Below are 26,125 nucleotides of genomic sequence, written 5' to 3' on the forward strand. Positions count from 1 at the left end.
GATGATGACATATTGAGTGCTGCTAGCACCTTCTGTTAAGTCTGCCCACAAATCCCTTCTTCAGGCGTAGCTACTGACACAACTACAGCATCATCCTGAACAGCGCCACACACTGTTACTGTTGAGGCAGGTCAGACTCGAAGAAAACAAAGCTCAGAGTGCTTGAAATCTAAGTTTTCTCAAATTAGTTAAAGTTCTATATAATGCATGCTGGGAAGATGGTGACTTCTTTTAATGGTCTGTAATTTTCAAAGAAATTCCACACAAGTTTCCAGGAAATAGGTATGTAATTTAGTCCTAATTATAGAGAAAGTAGAGGAAGTATTAATTAGGTACATTTCTAATTAGCTGATTCAAATTCATTGTTGTCGTGCCTTTGATTGAGTGTCGGGCGAACATGCAAGAATATGAAGAATACAAATCAACATATATAGGGTGTAAGGTTCCAGTAACACTAATAATTCATTAATAACCCAGGCAACATTAATAATTCATTAATTACCCAGGTAACATTAATAATTTATTCACAACCCAGGTAACATTAATAATTCATTAAGGTTACCTGGGTTTAAATGTGACAGCTGTTTCGGGGGAAATTCATTTAATTTTCCAAATAAATAGAACCAAATGACATAATGCCTTCTGGGAAACTTGCGTTTTGTCTTATTATTTCAATGTGTTCCATAAATGCTGAGCAAATGATGATCTCTCAAAGTTTTAACTGTGATATACTGTAAACTGAAGGGGATAGGTCAATTAAAAACGTATAAATGTCCATAACAAAAGCTTTCAATAATATGATCACACCTACATTATACGGTGGTCTGTTAATACAGTAGTTCTAGTGAAACTAAAATCTGAATATCTTATTCACAACACTATAGTCCTTCAGTGTATCACCCTCTGGACACCTAAGGAAGGCACCTGAAACACTGCAGGTGATAGCCAAGACCACCCTCTTAACGCACCTTTCAACTACTTCAGGCTGCAGCCAACAGTTATTGTTATTGACTTTGAATCTGGCTAGCATAACCTTCTAGCCAAATCTGACTAGTTTATCTTAGTTTATTATGATGAGTTATATCTGATTTGTCCAACTTACTGGAGTAGTGAACAATGCCCCCAACCATATAAGAATCTTGTATTGTAATGATTGTTCCAGTTATTAGTCTGTAAGGACCCACAGATGAAGTCGTTCATTGTGGATTTCAAAATGGACTCAGAACTGAACTCAGTTTCCCAGAATTCCCCATTCTTCACCCCTCGGTGCAGAATTAAGCTTTGAGCTACTATTGGTCAGGGTGACAGACCCACCTCTGACCAGATAGTCAAAACTTCACTGCCTTCTTTTGTACTTTCTCTTATCCTCTACTCCTTCAACTTCTTATCCTCAAGGACTCCTCTCCATCACCTCCCCACTGAGCTGCCTGCCCTCAAAATCTCTTATTCTGGGCCTAACAGCAGCTGAGAGCTGCAAGCTACATTTTGAGCAGGCCCAAAGAGCTTCTCCTCACTGCAGCGACACGAGGTCTAGCCAGTATTCCAGATCAGTTAACACCAGCAATTGCGACACAAAGCTTGCCAGCTAACTTCACAATCTGAAGCAAGCAGCAAGTTCGCACCGAGCTGCTATCCTTGCAAAGGAACACAGCAAGGACAGTATTGTTCAACATTGGAATCTCAACCTTGCAACCACCAGCACCTTTTCTTCAAAGACTGCTAACGTTGAACTGGGCTTAGATTGCATAGCAAAGCATAGCATAGCATGGCTAAGGACTTTTAACTCTGGTTGCTGAAATGTATATGTGTTCAATTCATGTGTTTGTTCACTGTTTGGGTGTTATTGTGATCTCAGGTCAGGTTATTGGTAGTTTGCTTGCCTAGACGGCTAATTTGACGTTAGTTGAATGATGCTTCGCACAGACTCAGGATCTTTGCATTCAACAAACCATCTTCTCTAGCCTGGCATCACATTATTGAATTAGCTATCTTTTGCCTTCTTCAAGGGTGGTGCCCCGAGTTGGTCTAATGTAAATTGGATATTATTATTAATTATAATTAATAATCATCTCAGATAATCATTAATTATCATTGATCGCCAAATCTAATCTGCCCATTAACGTTGCATGAACAACACATAAGTGTTCCCCCGTCTGATGCATTTCATGACATAATGTTACCCCGTGTGAGGCGGTGCACAACGAGTCTAACTCTCAGGTGTTGCCAGGAAATGTAGTTATTTCTGTGGTGCTTTTACTACAGCAGTTTGTCACCAGTGTAGCACAGGATTTTTCTTCCCACAGACCAAATTTCTGAATCATTTGTGCCATTGTAAGTGCAATTAAGTACTCATCCTGACAAATCTAACCTTTAGTCACCGTGTGATTCAAGAGATCACACCCCAACGCCAACCGAAATATGCAAAGCTGACAACAAAAACACGATCCCTCACTGGCCTCCCACCACCAAACAACAATCTCTCATTCACATGTAATTTCATAGTGTCAACACCCTTTAGTTTGACATTGGCATAAAAAGCATAATAGTAACAATAATGTTCGAGCACTACTTTATTTGTATTCCGCTTAATGTGGATCAAAGTGGAAAAAACAGGGAGTCATTTAGTTACTGACACTGCCAGACTACAATGAATGTATTCAAATGGATGTGAGAGCACCACTTTTTTCTCCTGTTTGTGTCTAATACAACAACAATATTACATCTCAAAGGGTTATCATGATGACACCAGAATCATGCACACATTTGCTCGTGAATAATGTTTTTCTGAATTTGATAACTGGTTTTGCTCATTATATACAAGTGTTGTTCACTTTCAGTCACAAACTGAAATCTGTTTTGGTCAACGTGAAAACCCTGAGCACCTTTTTTGCCTGTATGCCCTTATTGCTCCCCAGGGCTCCGCCTTATATAGCACAAGTTTAGCCAGGGGTAAATGACATCATTCTCCCCAGAGAAGGGCCTCCTCGTCCTCCTCCTCTTTTACACAACACGGCAATCATCCAGAGGGAAAGCACAGAGCAAGAAGAATAACATCTGAGACTGATAACTGACTTATTAGAAAGTTCTGATATGTTTTACCCTTTTTTTTTTTCCTTTGTTAGTAGCAGCTGAGCAGCGGGGACAAAGTCAACCCTCTGACTGCTTGTTAGCGGATACGAAACAAGCCCACAGATCAACAAAGAACACACTGACAAAGGTGGGACAAAGACGCCTATGAGTGTGTGTGGCGTGAAGGCTAACGGGGGTCGTGACTGGTGTCATCTCATTATGGAGCGTGTGTCTTTCACACATTTCCGTCAGTCCACTCGTGACACACACACACACACACACGCACACACACACACACACACACACAAAGTAATGGAGCTTCTCTCAGCTTAATTGGGTCCTCGTGGAAACTCATTGAGGATTCATCCTCCTGACTAGCACGAAAATTAAGTTTGTCATTCATGAATATCAAAATACATATTATATTCAGCACGATGGTGGAAGTGTGTATTTACAGACCTCTATCCCCTGCGTAAAAAAATATTTCTAAGCGATGGAGTGGACGCCTTAATATAAGCTGATGAACAGTTGATCATAGCATGTCGCCCACAAGAAAATGTGACTTTTCTCTCTGATCCTCCTCCGCTACGTATGACAAAACACACCATCTAATAGAAATAATAAATATAAAAAAAACAAACAACAACAACTTGGCTTTCAACGTGATTCCACTGGCAACAGAAGAAAGAGGCCAAGGATTCAAAGAAGGGAGCAAGGAGAGTTTATAAAAGATGGTTTCGAAATGGTCGTATTCATTGTCACCACCATTCTCCGTGTGTCCTCCGTAGGTGGCTCTCTCTCCTGTTCAGATTACATATTGTCTAGGAGACAAAAATGGCCCACATGTCCTGCCTATTGCCTGAAAACGTTGAATAAAGCAGCCCACTGCATGTATACACAGCTTCCTCTCTGTGAGTAATGTTTGGAAATGGAGGGATGAAGACCTTTTGTTTTGTAACAGCTCACAGAGCATGAGTGATGCCAGCTGAGCTACAGGGGCATGAGGTAGGTAGCTGTGAGTGACTGTGTGTGTGTGTGTGTGTGTGGAAAGCTATTCTATAACCCTTATTGCATGAAGTATGTGTGTATGTGTGGGCACAAGTGTGGAAGGTGTGAGCGTAATGAAGAGTGTGTGATGCGTGGGAGGTTACATGTACTGTAGGTAGAGACACACACACACGGAGAATCATTGCTTTCTCTGTGCTGCTGTCACATGTGCGGTCCATGGTTGTTCGATTTGCGACCGCCATCACTTTTTTTTTTCTCCTTCCCTTTTATCGGCAATATCCATTATTTCCAGAAATGAGTCTTTCTTCCTTTATTCCTGCGACTGACGGCTCTTCTTCCCACTCCTGCTCTCTGACGTTAAACACCTCATCTTACTCCACCACCTCCACCACTGCAGTTACATAAAAAAAAAAAAAAACAGCATTAAAAGGGGCAATTACCTGTGACTTTCAACAAGTTCAACAATGAACAGGAAATGTTTTTAGCAGAGTGATTTTTTTGGAGCTGCTCTACTCAGGAACTATAGAGTAGGAAGGAAGAGTCTATATTTTTAAAATATTGTGAAACTGCCACATCAGTGAAACTGCGCCGTCTAACAAAGCTTCTCGGCGTTCTCTGGTCCATTTCACATCTCTAAATTGCATATTGCCAACAATTAGAGTTGTCGTCTGAGTGTCGGTCTATTTTTGGACTCTATTTCCCAGAACACAAAGGAAGTGACAAATGGATTTTATGATTATGTACTTCAACAACAATATTGATCTTGGAGAAGAAAAGGGAGCTTCAGAGTATGTCAGGAGAAATAAACTGTCTATCTTGAATTTACTCATCAAACTATTACGTGTAATCATGACCAAAGTGTCATGTGTAACGGGGCACAGACATTTTGAATCTATTTATTTGCTCTAATCTAACAAATACAACTGGTAGCAACAAGAATTGATACATTTACATGATTTTGGGGTTGATACAGTTTTTTTTTTAAAGAATTACCGAATGGGAGATCATATAGTTCGAACAAGATCAAGGGGTCGACAGCTGGGCGAGCAACTCTCTGGAACTGAACTGCCTTTTAATTGAATGCTAACAGCATGCTAGCACACTCACATGGAGAATGTTGAGATGCTGATGTTTAGCCGCTACAGTATTTTGTTGGAAAGATTTCACAGGGGCTATGAATGAGGTTGGGCAGGAGCATCACAGGACTACTAGAGGCAGCGGTGTGTCTCTACGATCCTCTCGCTCTTCAGCAGCTACACATTGCTACTTGGCACTTTGATCGTGAAAGTGATACAGTCAGACTACAGCAAAGAATTGAGTGTTTATTGTATATAGATAAGGGGATATTATAGATCTGAGACTAAACTGAGAGAAGGGCTCCCACTGAGAGATAAAGGTGCAATTACAAATCTGTCTGCTAATTCAGCACCATGGACAGCACCACGGATTAATCAATACACCGCACAGTTAGGCTACCTCATGGCTGCACCGTAGATTCAGAGAAAGGGGTCTCAATGAGTCAGGCAGACTAGATCAACATAGTCAACTACCCAGCTCCTCTGTCCCTGTACTCTCTCATCTACTCGGTTGAAATGTAAACATCATATATGACAAACATCTTATCAAAAAATGAATAGCTCCCCCATAGACTACCATGGAAAGTTTTTCTGAAAAACAAGGTCCCATGTGGCAAACCGGAAAGGGCGTGTCTTCGGCTTTCTATGACCGAAACCCCGTAGAACTTGTCCAACTTGGTTCGAACTCGCTCAAAAAACCTACTGACTCTGCTTTTCGCTTAACTCCAGTTGACAGAATGGCCAGACTTGATTTGTGATTTTCACCTTTTGTTAATACTTTCTCTGTGCCGAGGTGACATCCATGTTGGCAACCGTGACATCTACTGAGCTAAATGGAACTTTAATATATTTGCAACACACTGTGACTTTCTTGACTCGCAAAATGATGTTCTAAATTGACAAACGTCATACGTGTGATTCATGGCACAATTCAAACAGGATAAGAAAAAAAAAAAAATCGTAGGGGGGGAGGACCTCGCCTCTCCATTGCTGTGCAGGCCTGATGCCAAGAATGTTGTCGAGCATCAATTAAAATTCATTCACTCTTTCTTATAGCAACCGCAACATGGTGAGGCTTGCAACGCGCAGCCCCATTGAACACAATTTCACTTTGAGAGGTGAGGCGCATTAATACTGCATAGACTCCAGCGTGGTGGCTCGACTGATCATGAGACGCCCCAAATGTTCATATTTACACTGAGTGGGGTAATTAATTCTAAGACCCATCTGCCCTTTTCGCATGTTTAAATATTTATCCAACAGCCTGGCACTGTAAGGAAGCAGTTACCATATATGGCAGTGAGATTGATTTAACTCTCTGGAATAATACATTGGTGTTAATGACCAGAGACAGGTTTGGCAAAGGAAGCCCATTAATCAGCTTGTCAGACATTAATGTGCCACCAAAAAAGAAAAAAAAAAATGAAACAGCAGCAAATATCAAAAGCTGAAATGTAATATTATGTCGGCACTGACAGTAACCAATAGTCGTGTCAGTCTGCGCGTGCTTGACACTTGTTTTCATCTCTGACTGATTCATTTTTCTCCCCCCCCCCGGGATGCAGTGAATCAAAGTCACATGGTCCACAGCGCCGTCGCATGGGCGCTCAATTCTGAGAGAACGGTATCGAAAACTTTCCCTCCCCTGTTTTGTTATATTTATCTGTTTCTGACAGCTTTCAACATTACCGCGGCAACAAATACACTTCAAGTCATTTGTTGCCATGGTAACTGCTACCAGCATGAGCATCAGCTCTTGTGCAGTCAAGAGTCCTTTAAAGGGCTAGCTCGCAGAAAGAGAGAGAGAGAGAGAGACAGAGAGAGAGAGAGACAGGCTGGGACTTCAGTGCACAGATGCTGAAGCTCTGAGTCGCCTGTTGTTTATTTGAACAGGTGATGAAACTTTTAATAAAACGATGCACGCATGAACTGAAACCCCGTTAATTAGTGACCAGCTCTTTGATCAGCGTTTTTTACGAGCATGCAAAATCCCAATTAAGGTAGATCACATAACAGACGAGTGTCATGTTTCTTATGTTTGAGCCACGGGATGCTGCACGGTCTCTGTGCGTGAGGTTTCTTTTTTTTTTTTTGACGAGGACAGGTCTGACAGCCATTTACTCCGCACTGCCAATGAATCCATCACAACATAACAGGCGAGGCAAACAACACACGAGATGATGATGAAAGGCTGGAAACAAACACGCTGCACTCCAACACAATGCAGGCTACCAAAAAAAAAGGAGCCCAAAAAAAAATCCAGGAGGCTTAATGCAAATGACAGGACAAGAGCTTGTTATCAGACAGAAACTACCACTGATGTTGCTGCGTTTCATCTAAAATGTAATCTGCACTTCATTTTTCTGGAGCACTTCCTCTCAGGCCTGCATGAATCTGAGTTGAATTGCTGCTTCAGAGGCAAAACAGGAGAATGATTACTTGCTTACGCCGTGTGATGTGTATCAGCGGGGGTCACATTCAAGCATCCGGAAAACAATGGAAAAGAGACACTGTGTTGGTGTTATTTAAGGACAAACAGCAGACACGTTTTGTGCTCTTCTCAGGATTTGGCCAAACAACCGTGATAACGCTACATTTTTCGATAGGGCCCGGTGGTTTTTTCCAGATGCATTCGTGAAAGGGCAACGTTCATCTATTGTATTTGTTTTTCGTAAAACGATCCAGCGATTATGTTTTCCATCACTCCTGCTGTGGTGGCATGTAACCCTCTGGTGGTAACATCACGCAACAAGAAGTGTAATGACGCCGTCACAGGAGACAGGCCAGCAGACACCTGTTTCACACCTGTGACTCATATCCGGATCGCACCTACAGGTGACGTCGCTCGACTACATTCGCAGCTGGAATGAAAAAAAAATACACCCATGACACGCACTGAAAATGGACTTCTCTCTCTCACTTACATCCCAAGCATGTGACATCCTACACAGAGGTAATTTCTGTTGCATTGTGTCGGACCAGTTCTTAGATGATTGATCAGCCAGTGATTTTAGGACTGTCAAACTCCTTCTTACAGCAGGTCTGAGCTGCAGTCTTTGTGAATGATCGCTTCAAGGGGCGTCCAAAATGGTTGTGATGTATCTGAAACAAGAAGCATGGCACATTTTTTTTTTTACACCTCAATTCTCAGTCACTATTAGAATAGGTTTACATGCTTTAACGCTCCGTGTTCTCCCTCTGAGTCTCAGTTTAAGCTCCTTTCCCTTCAAGGTCCCCCCTCAAGAATACACAGTCTGCTCTGATTGGTCAGCTCACACACGTCTGAGCCAGCACCGCTCACCTTATCACCGTGTCAGCTTCGAGTCTACTGTGAATATAGACGTAAATGCAGGCACTTTCAGGAGCAGTGTTTCATCACCTTTTACATGCACAAGAATATATACAAAACCCTGAAGTAAAGGAAAAACTGAAAAAGCACAATAGGTCTCCTTTAAAAATAAAATTGAGACTCTTCATAAGATGGCAGAATCTCTACTTTTGCAAACAGTGTGAAAGAAAATCACATTTGCTCCTCTGATGGAGCTCAAAAAGTCTTCAGGCTGTCGTAGTGGTGATTCACTTAAAAAAAAGTTTGCGTGGTTGTTGAGCAGTATCTTATGAAATGACTGTAAGAGAGTCTGCCTGTCATCACCGTTCTTCTACTTTTCCAACACACTATTCCGAGCTCTGTCAAATGTCATCATGACTTTTGAGACGTTTTCCCTCGCCACGTTACGTCATCTCAGCAGCGTCTGCCACCGCTGCCCCGGCATTTCAGGCAAGCAGCTACAGTAAGCAAAGGCTGCCTGCCTACAGTAAATGAGTCATATCAAGTTGAATACCAATTAGCTGTGCGGAGTGTGGCAGCTCTAAATGAGAGCTGACAAACACTGTTTATACAAGGTAGTTCTCATGGCAGCATAAGTTTCAGTGAAAAGTGTAAATCAGTTGTAATCAGGCAGGGTTATGTTCGTCAGCACGGCGGTGGAGCTGTCATCACGACACAGCTGGAGTCCTCCATTGTTACTACAAAACTAACTTTACAATGAATGAGCCGAAATGAAAATGCTTAATGTTCCTTTTGAGTCTTTTAATCGATCAACTGAAGGTGAATTAGGATTAATACAATGAACGCGTTCCACTGACCCAGTGTGTAATTACTGCCAGTCAATCAACACCAAAAAAAAGAAGAAGACGGAGTTTGATGATGTCGTGAAGTAGCCTGGGATCATAGGAGTTGTTGCCTTCACTGTCAAACAACCAACATTGCGACAGAAATCTATCTGACACAACGTGGCAAAGATGTTCACAGACGAGTTAATGCATCAAAGTTAAATGGAAACCCACGCAAGAACGGGGAGATCATCCACACAGGAAGGTCCTGCCCCAGCGGGATTTGAATCAGTTACCTTTGTGCTGTAAGGCCACCGCGCATTGCGACAGTTGACCAAACTATTGTGGATTTCTTTTGGTTTTCATTTTTCATTTTTGGAGACGTTTGGGAAAATGTACATGCACAACTCAACAAAATGTGTAAATAGAGAGCGCATACCTCTGCCAAGGCCCAACAGTTCCCTTTTGTACTCAGTCATAGATACCAGCCACTGTCAAATTAACGTATATGTTGAAAAAACAGCAAAAGTGGATGTGGTCTATTCTGGGCTGAGACACATCCTCCAACCAAGTTTCGTGGAAATCCAATCAGCAGTAGGTTTTGTTTTTTTTTTTTGTCACCCTGCTGACAAACCAATTCAACAAACCGGTTTAGTTGTTTATTGACACTTGAATGTGGAAATTATTATACATCTAATTACATTCTACTTGGGATCACTCATTTAGACAAGATGACAGCTATTGCACCGGGCAAACTGACAAATTGAATTTTAGACAGCAGAATACCATGAAGGAGTAAGCTGCAAATATCTTTAAAAAAAAACAAAACAACAAAGAACTTTGCCCTCACTGTGCAAGAACTAAAATCAATTCTGCAACTTGCAGAAATAACTTCAAACAAAAACAGACCCGGCATGGCACTTTGAACTGAGCACTTGTGTTGTTCGCTGGTACAATGGAAATGCAGTGGCAATTACCGATGCGCAGGAAATGTTTTTCTCACTTTTCCCCGCATCCTCTGCGCTCAATCGTTCATCACCACATAACGCAGTTAAGGAAAATTACCAGTTAACGTATTGCAATGAGCATACTAGAACCACTGACTGAGGCAATCTCAGTTATAGACTTCGGCCATAAAAACGGCAAATTGGATACTTTCATCAACTAAAATGACATGATTGTATTTGTTATCCAAAATGTTAGATATGTCGATATTAATACACTAACCAAATAGTGACATCTGCATTGCTACACAATTACAAGAGGCTGACTTGGAAATTGTAACATTTAAGATCTGAGATTTGCCAAGGTCGTGAAAGTCTGTTATGCAAGTTGAATAAAAAAAAAACACTTGAGATCTTTTTACAAGCCGTCCTGGATGCAGGAGCATGAGGCGTGTATCAAGAAGACGAACACGGGGGGTGTCGGTCTCTCCAGCCCACCGATGGAGAGCAGAGATCCTGAGCAGCACGCGGACGGAGCTAAACGACATCCACTCTGCCACCAAGGGAGACCCTTAGTCACGACTGCGCCGGTGCCCTGATGAGAGGGGGACGGAGAGTGGAAAAGGTGACGTGGGGCCAGAGAGAGGAGGGGGAAGTGCTGTTTGTATGAGCAGCGCGTGTGCTGACATTAACCTTCCCCATTAATGAACCGCTGGAGGGACTTCACATGGGCGACTCTAAACACAGGAAGGAAGCAGGGAAGAAGGGGGTGAAGAGGAGGAGGAGGAAAGTTGTGTGCAGAGGGACGGAGGGGGTGATTCTATCCGGCCTTGTCACTTTTCCTGCCCTCATTGCCGGTTCAATCAGTAACACACATTAGGAGTAAATTGAGTGGAGAGATGATGCACCTGCTTTCAGCCAGTCTGGGGCAGACAGAGCAATTACCACTCCCGGGCCATGTTTAGCCGAGTGACGTACGCACCAACAGTATGACCTAAGATAGGGCAGTGGGTGGACTGTAATGGGGCGGGAGTATTTCTGTCTTCTCGACCGATTTGATGTCTCTAATGGAAATAAACAAGTGTTTTCTGTCCAACTCTAGCACAAAGACACAGACATCATTTCGCCCTTTGAAATGAAGGGTTATGGTGGTTTACATAAAAGCTACAGAATGATATCACTGAGCGGGGAATGCCTCGGTGTCACACAGGAAATCAAGAAAAAATCAAAGATGCAAGCTGACGATAGGAGAAGGTTATGCCCAATTAGTCACCATGAAGTGAACTAAGTTGTCAGTGTGACTCAACCAAAGGAAGAAAAACTTGACTCATCCTCACAGTGTGATGGTCATGATCAGCTGTCGCTCCTCAGGGATGGCACTGCAACAAGGCCTCACTTGTGTATCTTAAAGATGACCGATAGACCTAAGACACAAGTAGAAATTAAATCTAGGACTTCTCTGATATCTTAAGTTAACGCCTTAATGACATTGTATATAAAGTGAGGACAAGGAGGCTGCAGAGGTGAGCACACACTGACTTGAGAGTGGACAACAGATTGAGAGACAGGCGACGGGCGCCCCCGTGTGGTCAGCCTCATTGATTGCAACTGCAACCACACAGCATGGACCCCCAGCAAAATACATAATGCAGCATCATCGTTGGTATTATGCAACATATGGTTAGGTGTGTGTGTGTGTGTGTGTGTGTGTGTGTGTGTGTGTGTGTGTGTGTGTGAGAGAGAGAGAGAGAGAGAGTAGGAGTGACAGCTTATGATATACTCATGTGATATAATCTCGCATAAAGGAAGGGCAGCGTCTCCCCCCAAGGCTGTGAGGCACCTGGCACTGACATGTGTCTCAGACTCATCCCCTGCTCTGCATGTAAATAAACGTACATCACCTGGACGAAAGGAGATAAAACGTAAAGTGTAGCATTTGCCGAATTTACAAGAAGGTCCAAATGATGAAGAATTTGTCATTGACAGCGTTTTTCAAAGTTTTAAAAGTTTCCTTTACTCAACTACTCCCAAAAATTGAGCGATTTTGTATGGGAGTCTGGGGACTTTCTCCACAGGCTACAAAGAAGTTGACTATTTGTTACTGTTTACTGAATTTGACATGTTTACTATTGAAATCTTCTGTAAATTGTGAAGCTAAATGTTTGAAACAGAGCAGGCGTTGGTATTAAATTTAGACTGTTTCATAACCAGTTAAAACTTACCTGTAGTTCGGCCACAGTGTTAGGCTGCAGAACATTATACAGCTTAATGCCAAGTAATTGACAAACCTCAGCTGACCACTCTGAGCTGACCTTACAGGCACGGGTGTTTAGCTTGCTGGCTAACTTACCTGCTAAGTCAGCTTGCTGATATAGGGCATAGTTGCTCATGCTGAACATAAAGTGACATGTGAATGGAGGTAGGTTGATATAAAATTGTGGGTAACAAAAGCAATGTTGTTTTAGGCCTTGCTGGGGTAACTGGCTAGCTCGTCACTATTAGTTATCTAGCTTAACTGACTAATGTTCTAGCTATTGTGCTAAGCTAAGTTAGCTAATCACTTAACTCATTTCGATAAACTGTTGATGAAATATGTCCATTTCATGTTACCTTTTCCGATGGGGACCGTGCCTATGTTCCCAGATTTTTAAGATTTTTTCAAAATTAGTCCCTATGTTCCCATATTTCCTTTTCAATAAATTTGTATCAGATTTTATCCCCCTTTATCCCAATTTAGTAGTCAATTACAACCCTAACCCTAACCCAAAAAATCTTGTGGGAGGATAGGGCTTAAATTGAAGGGAAATATAGGAACACAAGATCTAATTTTGACAATGTCCAAGAAATGTGGGAACATAGGGCCTAATTTTCAGTTTAGTAATATTATGTATACTATTATTATTTATATACTTGTGTTTTTTTTTTGTTTTTTTTTGTATTTTATTGTTTGAAATCTGTCGTGTTTCTCACACCAGAATGTGATAAGCAGTAGGAAACACAAACAAACTACATTAACTGAATCAAATGGTTATGATGAGGGGAAAACAAACCCTACTGCCAATTTCCTCCAGGAGATGGCAGTGGTGTTTTTTGCTTTTTTCAGCATTTTTCAACAGCGAGTATCCAGTAGAACAGTCTGGAGCTCCACACCTGCCCTGAGACGAGACGCACTCGCTCCATTTCACATTAGACACAGTCCACTATGGGCTCCTTGGATTTCATACTACCCCACAGAGCCTTGGCCACTTGAAAGAGACCAATATTTCTCAAAGATGAGACACAGTAAGCTGCGCCCCTAATAAAGATCATACATTAGTGGGTGCTCTCAAGTCCCCACCATGCTGTATCCATTTGTACGGCTTGGCAGTGGTGATCCAAACCATATGAGGAGCTGAGTGGATCTGCAGAGACCCATGGAAGAAGGCAAGGCCACCCACAGCCATCGCTCACCACTCTCCTTCCTTCCCTCCCAGGTCAGGCAGCATTCCTTCGGTGCCCTGGGGATCTCCGCTGAAGAAGAGAACATCATTCACAAAGACTCAGATACGACAGCATATGCTACCTTCATTCCCCCCCCACCCCCCCGTCCAAACGATCAAAAGGGAGCATGAAAAAACATTGACAGACAGATGGGCAGACTCACATTACTCTGGAGACGCAGGCGTACCTCTCAGTGTCGGAGGTGAACGAGTGCAGAGAGAGGAGCAGTGCAGATGTTCTGATGAGACGTGGTGATAGTGCACATCAGCCTCTTGTCAACTCTGCTGATCGTTTTTTTTTTGTTTTTTGTTTTTTTCAGCAAAACATGCCAGTCCATCTGCGAGACACATACTGTATTTCTATCCACAGCCTTTCAGTGTTTTCAGTCTCGCTTGGCTGTGGCTGTCTGTGTTTGGTCAAAGGGGGCTGCAGACATGAATGTGCTTGATAAGCTCCAGCATAGTCGTGTTTATTGAACTTGATACACTGCTCAAGGGCAGACCACCTTCACTCCCACTCTTCCCCTCGTCTCTCTGTGTTATTGTAACCGCAGCTGTGGAGTGTAATAGCGGCACTCGTTGACAGACAATCAATAAAATGAGGTATGGCAGAGTTGGAGAGGCGAATGACTTCATTAATTCAAGGGCTGCGCATATTTTTAGCGACTTGATTTAATCTTATCTCACGCAAAACGGACTTAGAACAACCCCAGACGTTACTGTAACCGCCTTGCTGCAGCGGCCCCCCCTTCCTTGCTCCGCATTTACACTACAGAGAAGCACAATTTCAGGATCAAAAGATAACGCTTTGAGCACAATAATGAGATGAGATTGGCCGGATCTGTCATTTTCTATAGGCCACTTTTCTCCTCCAAAACCACATGGTGCGGCTTACGGACAGATAACCAGCATAATCCAACAGTATACACTTTGAGAGGAGAAGGAATATGTCTGAGCTATACCACATTACAGAGAGAGATGAGACAATACAGAACACAATGTTCAGACGAATACAAAAAAAAGTATTGGCCTTAAACTTCTTCTCATGAGGTCACATCATTCACATATTATGCAAGAAAGTATTTTCCCAAAAACCCAAACAGCTAATTTAATTAGTCTGTGCAATAGACTGCATTTGAAAAAAAACTTAATTTAAAGTTTGATAATGAAAAGCCTAATCTAAAGCCCACTCTAGATCTTTTCCAGGACTCAATTAGCCTTTAATTAGTCTAATATGGTGTGAAAATGTTGTGTGGGGTCATATAAGTGCCCAGCGTCTGGCGCTGGAGGGCATGGATCATTTCCCGACTCTGGAAATTGAGTCAGAGTCAAACTGTGTCCTGCCCTGGCTTATTACTGGCTGAGAGGATCGCCCATCCCAGCAGCATAATTCCATCTGGACTAAATATTTATACAGAGGGGGAACGACATCACTTATCCACAACACATTCATTCACGTAAGGGAGAGCTACTTCCAGAGTGGAGTCAGAGTGATCCGTTCGGCTTGGAACATCACTACTTCTTGCTGATATTCACTCAGACAAGCTTTTCAGAAAACAATTTTTGTACCAACTAGAGAACAACAATGAGCTTCTTCATCTATGTTTTGGGAGTGATTCTCACTTTGTTTCAGATTGGGAGGAATCCTGCCAGCGGTGAGTGGAAGATATTTTTGTTTCTGTTTCGGTATTTTTCAAAAAGTTGGACCACTATGCAGCATGTTTTTTTTTAAATAACTCAATGAATTATTGATGAGGTACTTTTATTTTTTTACAGACTTCATATTCATATGTCATTACCTCAGTCTTTTGGAAATATATTGGAACCCTCTGTTTTAAACAAATGTGTGTTTTCAAAAGTTTGTATATACTGAAGAATATATATGTATAGATACAATTAATACAGGTGAAAACATCCTAGCAGACATATGCTATTAAATAGCATTTTGTAATGGAAAATCATAGCTGTAAAGTCCCAAAACTAGCCATTTATAAATGGATCTTGATGAGAAGAAGCCCTTTTTTAACCATTTTAGTTTATATTTGTTTGAGTAACTTGTGTAACTAGTATAATATTTATATATATGTTGTAATTTGTCTCCAGCCGGGATGTGCTGGCTGCAGCAGAGTCAGGACCAAAGGTGCGACATGGTGCTGATGAGAGGGGTGACCAGAGAGGAGTGCTGCACCGGGGGCCGCCTGGACACAGCGTGGTCCAACACCAGCCTGCCCATGAATGAAGTCAGCCTGCTGGGCTTCCTGGGAATCGTCTCCTGTAAACCATGCAAAGGTAAACAAACAAACCATTAAAAACAAAGTGGTTGAATCTGCAGAGAAGATGGAATTAGTTACTCATGTGTTTGTTTTGTTTATCACAGCGGGGCATGATATCACTCACAGGCCTGACAGTCATATTGTGAATAAACATTGTAAATATATGTTGACTGAAGTGGCTACCGTCATTGGTGAGTACTTGGAGTTTTTAAACACTGCTTAAATATCATTCACAGAAGAGTTAACCAGGGTTTTTAAGTGTCACAGGGACATAAATTGGCTGTTCCGTCAGACAATATAATTCTCAGCGGGAGAGTTAGTGAAAGTTAATTGAAACCACGTCATTTGCGAATCAAGATATTTGCACAACGAGTTCCCGGCGCAGCTTTCTAACAAAATGCAGACGTGGATGGAAGAGAAGGCGTTCCGCATAACTCCACCCAGCTGTCCTGAGAAGCTTCCCCTGCTGGAATCGCTGCAAGGTTCATTCAGGTTCACTTGCAGATAAATTCTGTTTTCATAAGCGGCACTTACACTATGTGATCACGGGCCAAAAAAGTGAGAAATTCTCCAGGTTGTTAAGTTCCAGTAAAAATCTAGCTATTGGCATCTTTTCAGCGTCGGCCCCAGGTTTTTTCTGGCCTCGTTGAGAAACCGAGATGTGGATTGTATTTAGATGAAGCTGGAAGAAGCAGGGAGACCACGGTTAAAGGTAGCCTACAGCTTGATAAAAAAAATGCCTCCCACATAAAGGTAAACAGCTGCTTCACATGAAAATGAATGAAGTTGAAGAATAGACCCTCTCTCCTTGTTATGTCTTCACTTTTTCTCTAAAGCTTGTTAAAAAGGAGTCCTCTTCACTTTCATGAACAAAATAAGAAAATGCATTCCTGCAGGATGGAATAAATGCCTGCCACATGCCCAGATGTCTGGGACTCATAATCTGCAATACTATCTTAATCATTTGGAATTCTGTGGGAGGAAAGCAAGAACATCGTCAAAGTTTAAAGGTGGCTTGAGACACCTACGCAATCAGGAGGCGTTAGGTGAAGTGATAGAGAGAAAATGTACACACAGCAAGGCACAGAGTGAAAGATGGAAATCAACCAAGAGAAGAAAACAAAACACTGCTCTGAATAAAACAGGATACTGAAGTACTGGCAGGGACAGGAAATAAGAAATAAGTTTCTCATTGTCTACAGGATCTTCAGGACTCAGAGCTGATCAGGCATCATCCCAAAAGACTCAGAAAGGTCCTGGGAAGAGACCTGTGTGCATTGTCTAATGTTTACTCTGTGCTGTGTAGGATTACAGTTCCTCCTGCGCTTTGACATTATGGGGTGTCAGAGGAGCCTGGGGCTTCCTCATTTCTCAGCCTGTAAACGTCTCTGACAGCTATTTGAACTCCATCTACCTCAGAGCCCCTCCGTCCCTCTGCAGGAGCTTAGCCCAGTCTGTGTGCAGCCGTACACATAGATCTGTTATGAAAACACGCCAGCCTCACATTCCATCAGGCGAGACACCCCTGTGTGTAATGGTCAATAAAGAGATGTGATTATTGTAAATATTGTGCAAGGTAAAAATTGTGTTATGGTCTGGGAAAACCCCAGATCTCGAGCTTGTTTTGTATGAAAATGCCTGTGGGTCACCTGATGTCTGCAGACTTGTTAATACAGTAACATTACACTGACACTCACGCACATATGAAACCACTGGCTGTGCTTTTGTAGAGACTTGCGAGGGAGTCAAATGCAGTCCTGGAAAGGTTTGCAAAATGAAGATGGGAAGGCCCCAGTGTGTGTGCTCTCCAGACTGCTCTCACATTACCCGGAAGCACGCTGTGTGCGGCAGCGATGGAAAGTCGTACAGGGATGAGTGCACTCTGCTGATGGCCCGCTGCATGGGACACCCGGACCTGGAGGTCATGTACCAAGGAGACTGCAAAAGTAAGCAAAATGAATATTGCTTATGCACAAAAGCATCTCACTTTATTTTGGCCAATATTACATCTTTCATCATCCCTGCACAGAGTCGTGCTCCAACGTGGTGTGTCCAGGCACCCACACCTGTGTGACTGACCAGACCAACAGCGCTCACTGCGTCATGTGCCGCACAACTCCCTGCCAAATATCCATGCTGTCTGAGCAGGCGATCTGTGGCAACGACAACATCACATACCCCAGCGCCTGCCACCTGCGCCGGGCCACCTGCTTCCTCGGCCGCTCCATAGGAGTCCGCCACTATGGCCATTGCAACAGTAAGGCCACAAACACAACTGTCACGTTCTCTTTTCACCCGACTTACTTATCTTTGCAACAACGAGGATCTTACCGCTTACAACTCTTTGTTTTTGTGCAGATCCCCCTCGGAAAGCTAACAACTCAGATGCCAGCGAGGAAAACGCAGTCTAGACGGACAAGTCCCGACACAGCCGTGTTTCAAGAAGAGTTCCCAAGTGTCACACAACTAGCTTCCCATGATGACCTCTGTTTTTCACCTCCCTCTTCTTTTTTTTTTTACTCAGAATGACGATACATTTTATATGGAAGACCTCTGTTGGAAGACATTCATTAGTGTAACTGCCTCAAAAAGCACTACAAAAACCTGTGTGATAATCTAGAACGGAGGCAGGTGACCACATGTGTCTCGAGGTAGAAATATCTCTTTGACTCTTTGGAGGATGTGTGCATATTGTAAATAGAATACCACTGCTATTTATTGGAGAAGGTATCAAACCCTATTTATGTTTTTATCCTAGCAACAAATCCATATATCCTTGGGAAAGCTGATGCAAAAAAAAAAATATATTTATTGTGTTTTGTTGTGTATATACAATAGCGGTCACTGGCATTGGTGTTTTACAACCTTTTTAACAGTCTCCATCCCCCCACAAACAAACAGTTTCCCCTCACGAGCTGATGGAAGGCAATGCTAATTTGTTTGGAAGATTCATACCACTTCACAGGCTACCAGTGTGGTTTCAGCTCACCACAAACAACAACAACAGGATAACTACAGTTGTACCGTACGTACTTTAGCTTATATCTGGAGGTGAGGAAGAGGTCCAGCCTAAACAACCCTGTATAGTCTGTCTGCCCCCACACATGTTTACTCTGGATCCTGATCCAAACCAACGGCCACCCGGTGATCACTAAAAATTAACAGTTTGGAGTCTCAGAAAACTGTTGGTACACCCCCAAAACCGTAACAATACCTCCTCTGTTGAGTGCTTGGCTTTGTTTTCTCGGTGCATTTTTGTAGGTCATGCGCGTCTTTTTCCGTTGCTGTTCTGCTGCTTTGATTCGATTGGGTATTTTTGTTAAAGAACTTCTGAACAGACAAATGTTAATAGCACCGTCGCTGAATGGAAAATTTAATTTGTCTCAGAACAGACCCAAATTTAGGCCATACTTTATTTCACTGCCGTCAGAGCTGACAGGGCGAACCTGGCAGATATCCTCACAATTGGCCACTTTCAAGTGGTCAAGTGATCCGTTGAATCTTAAAGCTCAAAGCAGATTTATGAATTACTTTCAATCATCTTTTTTAGTGTATTACGGATCTTTTCAACAACTCTTCTGTAAATAGCAGTCTCATGTGTACCTACCTGTGTACCTACTGTGAACTTTGAATGATGAATGCATCAACATATTTTTGTATTTTTGTACTGCCATTTCAAAAACAACATAAAGTTTATTATTTGCCACGCGGTGTCTTCTTTCTTTTACAACTTTCAAAAAGAATCAAACGTGTTCCAACCTTATTTTCTTCCTACTACATCTCAACTAACCTCATTTTGTCTGCAGTCTATTCAATTTCAATACACACAGTACTCTACAATCGTGAAACTCTGTCTGACATATTTTATAATATTTGGATTCTTCTAAACTGTGTCACAGTCTTAATCATAACCAGCTTTCAGCCAAATGAGATCACACTTGCACCCTAAGGGGGAACTGGACAGCTTTCCTCTCACACTGTGGGGTTACGGGTGTTGCGTGCAGACCTGTACTCCTGTGCGTGCAGTGGCTGAGTCGCCTCTCGGACAGGCATTTTAAGGCCTCGTGAGACGCGACACAGAATCAAATCCAGGCTGGGTGGCTTTGCTCCTCAGGGATATCCCCCTGCTCTGGATTAGGTGGGAGGGTGAGGGGGGACGGAGGGTGAGGGATACGAGGAATGAATGTTTCGAAGTGCCGAGGCCCTGGTACTGACTCACTTTCCTGTGTGAAGTACCTCCCTTGTTTTTCAGTCTTTCTCCCATTCCTCTGAATCCTGCGCTCCACCATGCAGCAGCATCTGGTTCGACTTTAGGGAGATGTTTATATTCCTGTCCAAGTACCCTTTTATTACACTGGGAATGGAATTAGATGTTTTGTTAGTTTGAACGGGGCAAATAACAATGCCACACGAGGCTGTTATGTGTGCCTAGACATAAAATGGTCTTTTTCAGAAATGTATCTTTAAGGGTCAGCTAACCCCAAAATCAAAAATACATACATTTCCTCTTACCGATCCATCCATCCATCTAGATTTGAGTGCCTTCTCTCAGATATAATGGAACTAGATAGCACTCAACTTGCGGTGCTCAAGTAAACAGCGCTGTCTCTTTCCAAAAATCATGAGCCAATTACTCACCATAATCCACAGATCTGGGTGAAGATCTTGGTTGGTCCCAAAGATTATCTGGTAATATGAGGGGTCACCAGATCCAAACATTAACCTGACAAACTTCTCCGGACTCATCACGGCTATCCTGATAAATATAAAATATGTTTAATATCTAGGATTCACAATCTAGGCAACCACGATGGTTTTTACGTAAGAACTTTCACAAAAGAGAGAGATATCCCCGAGCCGCGGATGGTGATGGCAAGCGACGGTAAACAAGTAGTGTGGGCCCAGCATTGGTTAGCTTAGATAGCTAGCATCTCATCCTTGAGTAGTCAGAGGCCTGAAGATTATCTTGAGTAACCGTGTCATGATTTCTGGAAACAGACGTTGCTGTTTAGTTATTTGAATGTTGAGAGCTGGGAGCCACCTAGTTGCATTATATTCGAGAGAAGGGAGGCATGTTGAGGCTGATAACTCCAAAACGCAGCAACTCGCAACAAAAACATCTATGTGGCTATAAAGCACCACACATAATAGAAAGAATATGTGTTTTTGATTTTAGGGTGAACTGACCCTTTAAATGTTGACTCAGTATTGTGTATGAAGAAATCTTTTGAGCCACACAAGCATTACTGTGCAGATTTAGTCATCAGGTGTGCAGACGTGACCTCAGTGTGGCAAACTGGACCGAGGCAGACCTTCTTACAACTCACAGTGGTTTGATTGTTTATTTCTTCCTCTTTAATACACAGAAACATATTCTACATATTCCATCTAAACCTAAACTGCCAGACCTAGACCTCATTACGTGGATAATATAATGTTAAAGCCAGTTATTCCCATACCTTTATGAGTGAGCGTGAGTCATCTATAAATTCTTCTGCGACCCACACAATAAACTCACCAAACCAGTGTTTCTCGCCATAGTTTAAAAAGTGGCAGCCCCACAGGAATTTCCAGTGAACACCCAATGAAATGAAGCGTTCACCTCACTCTGCGGTGCATATGTTGAAATGGCTGTGGTCTCCCAGTAAAATACACAACAGAAAAATAAAGTTGAGACAGCACTTTTGATACATGCATCTGGACAAACCATTTGATGGATACAAGGCGAAAAAAATGAAAAAAAAAAAAAAATGAAAAAAAATCCCAGTTGCTGTTGTCATTATGACTTGCGTGATACCTTCTCCCGGAACAACCTTTATATCATCACAGCCCTCTGACTGATGTTGGATATGATGCGCCAGTGTCACACCAGCGGTGGTAACGACATAACCGCAGAGTAAACATACGAGCCATTTCACAGCTATTCTAATTACACTCAACATGAGACCTCAGGAATCCTCTGCCCACTTTACCCCATACTTCATTCTTTTTTTTCTACATGTTATGGTCCATGTGTGGCCAGCCAGGGTCAGCCTCACTGCCACTGAGGCACAGCTTTGTGAGTGTGTGGGTGTGACTGCGGGTGCTCCTCTCCCGCTGGAGCTCACCTGTTATGAGCACGGCATCAGTCACACATATTACATCACGACCTCTGGCTGGGTTGTTTATATCCCGACAAACACATGGGGTTATAATGTGACGCCCACACTGACATTTCAAGGGATGCGTAATCATCCTCCTCTGACATGTCGAGCGCGCTCCTCAACGATGTCCACATGGTATTATTTCCGCCAAGTTGCCTTACTACTTCCAGTAAGTTAACAGCCAACATTTAGATCTGAAAGGATGTTGTGATGAGACAAGGCGCTGCGGAGTGTTTTTTGGAGACCACCCACTCTCTGGATCACGCCACTGGAGTGTAAACAGCTGAGTCCAACATCTGAAACTAATAGATATCAGATCCATCACTCCATCACAATATATCTGCCTCAGACACCATTTCCCATACTTGCTTTGTTTCACGGCAAGTCTTTTAATTTTTCCACATGTGCCTGAAATTTACCTTCTGACAGCTGATGATAGTACTAACACAACAGCCGACATTCCAGCCTTACAGTTTATACTGCGGCAGATTATGTTTTATGGATTTCCCGGAAATCTGAGCTCATCTATATTTTACAGGGACATATTCGATGGCCTGTCAGCTAAACTGTCAACGCAGATGAAGACTTATTTAACAGTTTTTAGACATGATAAAATGAGAGCAACATGAATCATCGATTCATACTTTCGGAGCCCCAGGACAGAAAGGTTTGCCAAGCTTGTGATTCATTGGCTCGGAGAAACTTCGAGGCCAAGGTTACTATCAGCACTTTAAGCAACAATTGAAAATCCAGGCAGGTTTACTGCAAATGAGCAGTGCCTGTCAGCATTACCCAACAACAAATCAGCAGAGTTAGGAAGTTGTGCAAATGCTAATTGTCCCCAATTATTCTTGCTGAATTGTTTCACTTCCTTGTCATGACCTCTGGGACGGCTTCTCTTCTGGCGCCGTGTGTGGTCTGGCCCATATGTACAAAGTCTAACAAGAGGACAATGTAATGTGTGGATACATGATACTATAGTGCAAGCCTTTGAAAAATATGTTAAACGTAAGTACAATATATGAATTGTTATCTGAGATAAAGGTATTTAATAAACAATAAAGTACTTTCTGCGAACACGTGTTCCTGAAGACAGTGTCTTGGCACTGACAGGATCATTGAATTAACTCTGGTTTGAGTTCATGATGAAATATCAAGCCACATAACCAAAAAAAAAGTAAATGAAGTGTGATAATTGGGCTGCACTTAGCTTCCAAACTTGTCTCAAATTGTGTTCAATTTCGTAATTTGAGGCTTGGAAGCTCACCAGGCCATGACCATAATTTCACATCAGTTCTGCAGGTGGCTCTCACAAAGAAACAAGCCGAAAATACCTTGTTTTTTTTATAAGCCTTGGCACAGATACCTGTTTGTTTATAATGGAAAGTTGGTTGGTTAGCATGGAAAGTTGCTTGAACATTTAATTTGCTGTCATGCGTAACGGTATGCCGCAAAGACGAGAGTGGGAAAGTGGCGCTGGTTTGGAATTCATTCAATTTGGCCTGCTCATTATCAACAGCTTCTTTCAGTTACACATCTACAATGTCCACTAGAGAAAAATCTGTTAAGAGATCCTCTGCTGGTTGAAGTAGGACAGTGGGGGAGGCTCATATGGTATCTATTCCCCCAGATGACAGAAATGCACATCGTGTAAACAGATTGATGGTCAGTTTTAGATAAGAGGAGTGGCTTCACCCATGCATCGTGTTATCAGCCCCCAGTGTTGCTTGGTGTGGAGACTGATGTGAAATGCAACTATGTGAGCACACTCACATGATGTTTATACCGAACGCGCGCAAAACACCCTAACACACTCTCACACACACAGATGCACATTCAAACGCACACAGAATGCATGGCAAAAATAAGGTTCCATATACTCCTGTAAGGGATTATTCTACACAGTCCTCTTCTCATGCATAGCTTTTTGTATTTGTCTTTTCTTTTGTCCTCATTTGGCACTCAACTGCCTGTCAGGGAATTTATTGTTGAAATCAAATTTCTGTCTCCTGTGTAGGACTGTGGATGGTATTGCTGTGGAGGATGGGCTGAGTACAAAGCATATGCTCTCTTTTGTGTCTTGTTCTTAAGTGTCCAAGGTCATTCTGACATATTAAAAATGACATTCATACAACCAGTGCCTTAGCAACACTTAAAGCCTACAGCCGTGCTACCCTGTGAGTCTAGGTACAACAGTGTTGTTAACATGCCCAAAAGAGCAATGCTAACATCCAGATGTTTACCATGCTCATTAGCTTTGTTTAGCTTGTTAGCAAAGTAATAAAACATTTTTTTTACCAGTAATCACGAAGTAGGCCCACACCTGAGGCTGACGAGAATATCATTAGCTGGTGTTTGTTTGAAAACCAAAGTATTAGAATATAAAGAAATTTGATGATGGGGCTAAATCAAAAGCTTAACACATGGTATGTAATTTCTGCTGGTAAACAAAACAAATAACATGGGATCATGGGATTTGTCTTCATTCTTAAACAACCACAGTAAAGCTTATTCACGCAGTGGCCATTTTACTCGAATGGCGCAATCAGGGTGGAAACTTGAAAGCTCAGATAATGTAATGCTGCTTGTGTTTTAGGTGGCAAGTTGTATAAACATAGATAGTTGTAAAATAACCACAAATAGCTGCTATTCAATTGATCAGCAACTAAAAAGATGATGAATAGTAAAAAATCTGCCATATTTCAACGTTGAAACAACACATTTGATAATGTGGTTTGCTGGTGTTAGAATTCAACAACTTCCAAGCTAACATTACGGTTTGATTTCATCCAGTTCCCTTTCCCAATCGTACTGCATCAAAACAGAATCGTATTGAACAGCAGCGTTAGCTAGGATATAATTGCTAATGCTAATGGTAGCTGTTGTCTAACAGCTACCATTAGTCTGTGGTTTTACCTCAAATATGGTTCGATTTCCCCTTCAAATTAAACAGTTATCTTTACAGTTGCTAATCAATCAGGAAGCAGTGAAAGGATAACAATCCGTCAGATTGCCTACATAATTTGAACCCTAGAAAAAAAGAAGTATGACATCGGAGCTTCCCAACTCGAGTGTCACGTTAGAGGAAAGTGGCTGGCGTTTGAATGTGGTTTAATGCTGATGAAAATCTATTGCTGTGACTTGAGCAAGAATGCTCATGGAAGAGGTGGCGTTTTAAACGTTTCACGTAACCAAATGGAAGTTACTGACTTATCTGGATTTTAACGTTGTTGGAAGCATTTAGGATGAAAAAATATACACAACTCCCCAAATTATATAAGAAAGGTTTCGTAATTTTGGATAATTTAATGCAGAAATGTTATGTCCAAATGTCCAAAAAACAATAACTTTCAACCTGGTAGTAGCACTCAATGAACCGTTGCTGCAAAGTTGGCAGGATTCATCCCTTAGGCACCGTGAATATCTGTGGAAATTGAAGCCATGTAGTGGTTGCTGAGATATTTCAGTCTGGACCAAAGTGGCGGACCAACTCAACAATTGACAAACCAATATTGTCATCCCCACCATGCTGCTAGCATTAAAAATTGCTTAAAACAAGTCACTTTGCCACAAGTAAATACAATCAGACGTTTACAGACTGAAAACAACAGTATTTCAAACAAAGTGTGCTGCGCATGATTAAGACTGATTACTACAATCTCATGAAGCAACGGGTCAAGAAAGCAGATAAAGTCGAACACTGCTGAAACATCTGCGGTGAGGGACCACAAACACTCCACGACAACAAAGGCGGTTGAGCCTAAATAGCTAATTGTACACATCTGTTACTCTAGCAGTATCTGTATTTTGTTAGCTGCCCGGTGATGTAATCCCAAACAGTCATGTACCAATGCAGTACCAAGGGATTTTGTTCTGGAACACAAGCAGAGCGGAAAAACACTGTACAGGACAGAAGGGATACCTGCTGTGATACTAATATGTGCATATACATGTAGAGGAAGTGTAAGGTTTATTTTTTTTAATACAGCTTTGTCCCTTCTTGCTGTTTCTCAAGGAATC

At 42.2% G+C, this 26,125-nt stretch overlaps 1 protein-coding gene across 2 annotated transcripts; it reads left to right on the forward strand.

Annotated features, from left to right (window-relative positions):
• The first annotated feature begins 15,105 nt into the window (after positions 1 to 15,105).
• Positions 15,106 to 19,668, forward strand: fstl3 (follistatin-like 3 (secreted glycoprotein)). Of its 2 annotated transcripts, XM_030434479.1 has the most exons (6): positions 15,106 to 15,344; positions 15,793 to 15,978; positions 16,067 to 16,153; positions 17,693 to 17,908; positions 17,992 to 18,219; positions 18,321 to 19,668. In XM_030434479.1, exons 1-6 carry the CDS (start codon positions 15,275 to 15,277, stop codon positions 18,371 to 18,373), a joined length of 840 nt encoding a protein of 279 aa, XP_030290339.1. In that variant the 5' UTR covers positions 15,106 to 15,274; the 3' UTR covers positions 18,374 to 19,668. The 2 variants fall into 2 exon arrangements, with proteins under 2 accessions (XP_030290339.1, XP_030290340.1); XM_030434480.1 differs by lacking the exon at positions 16,067 to 16,153 and having other exon boundaries at positions 15,107 to 15,344; positions 18,321 to 18,765.
• The last annotated feature ends 6,457 nt before the right edge of the window (positions 19,669 to 26,125 follow it).

This window comes from Sparus aurata, chromosome 11 (assembly GCF_900880675.1).
Source record: "Sparus aurata chromosome 11, fSpaAur1.1, whole genome shotgun sequence".
In the NCBI taxonomy this organism is placed as follows: Eukaryota; Metazoa; Chordata; class Actinopteri; order Spariformes; family Sparidae; genus Sparus; species Sparus aurata.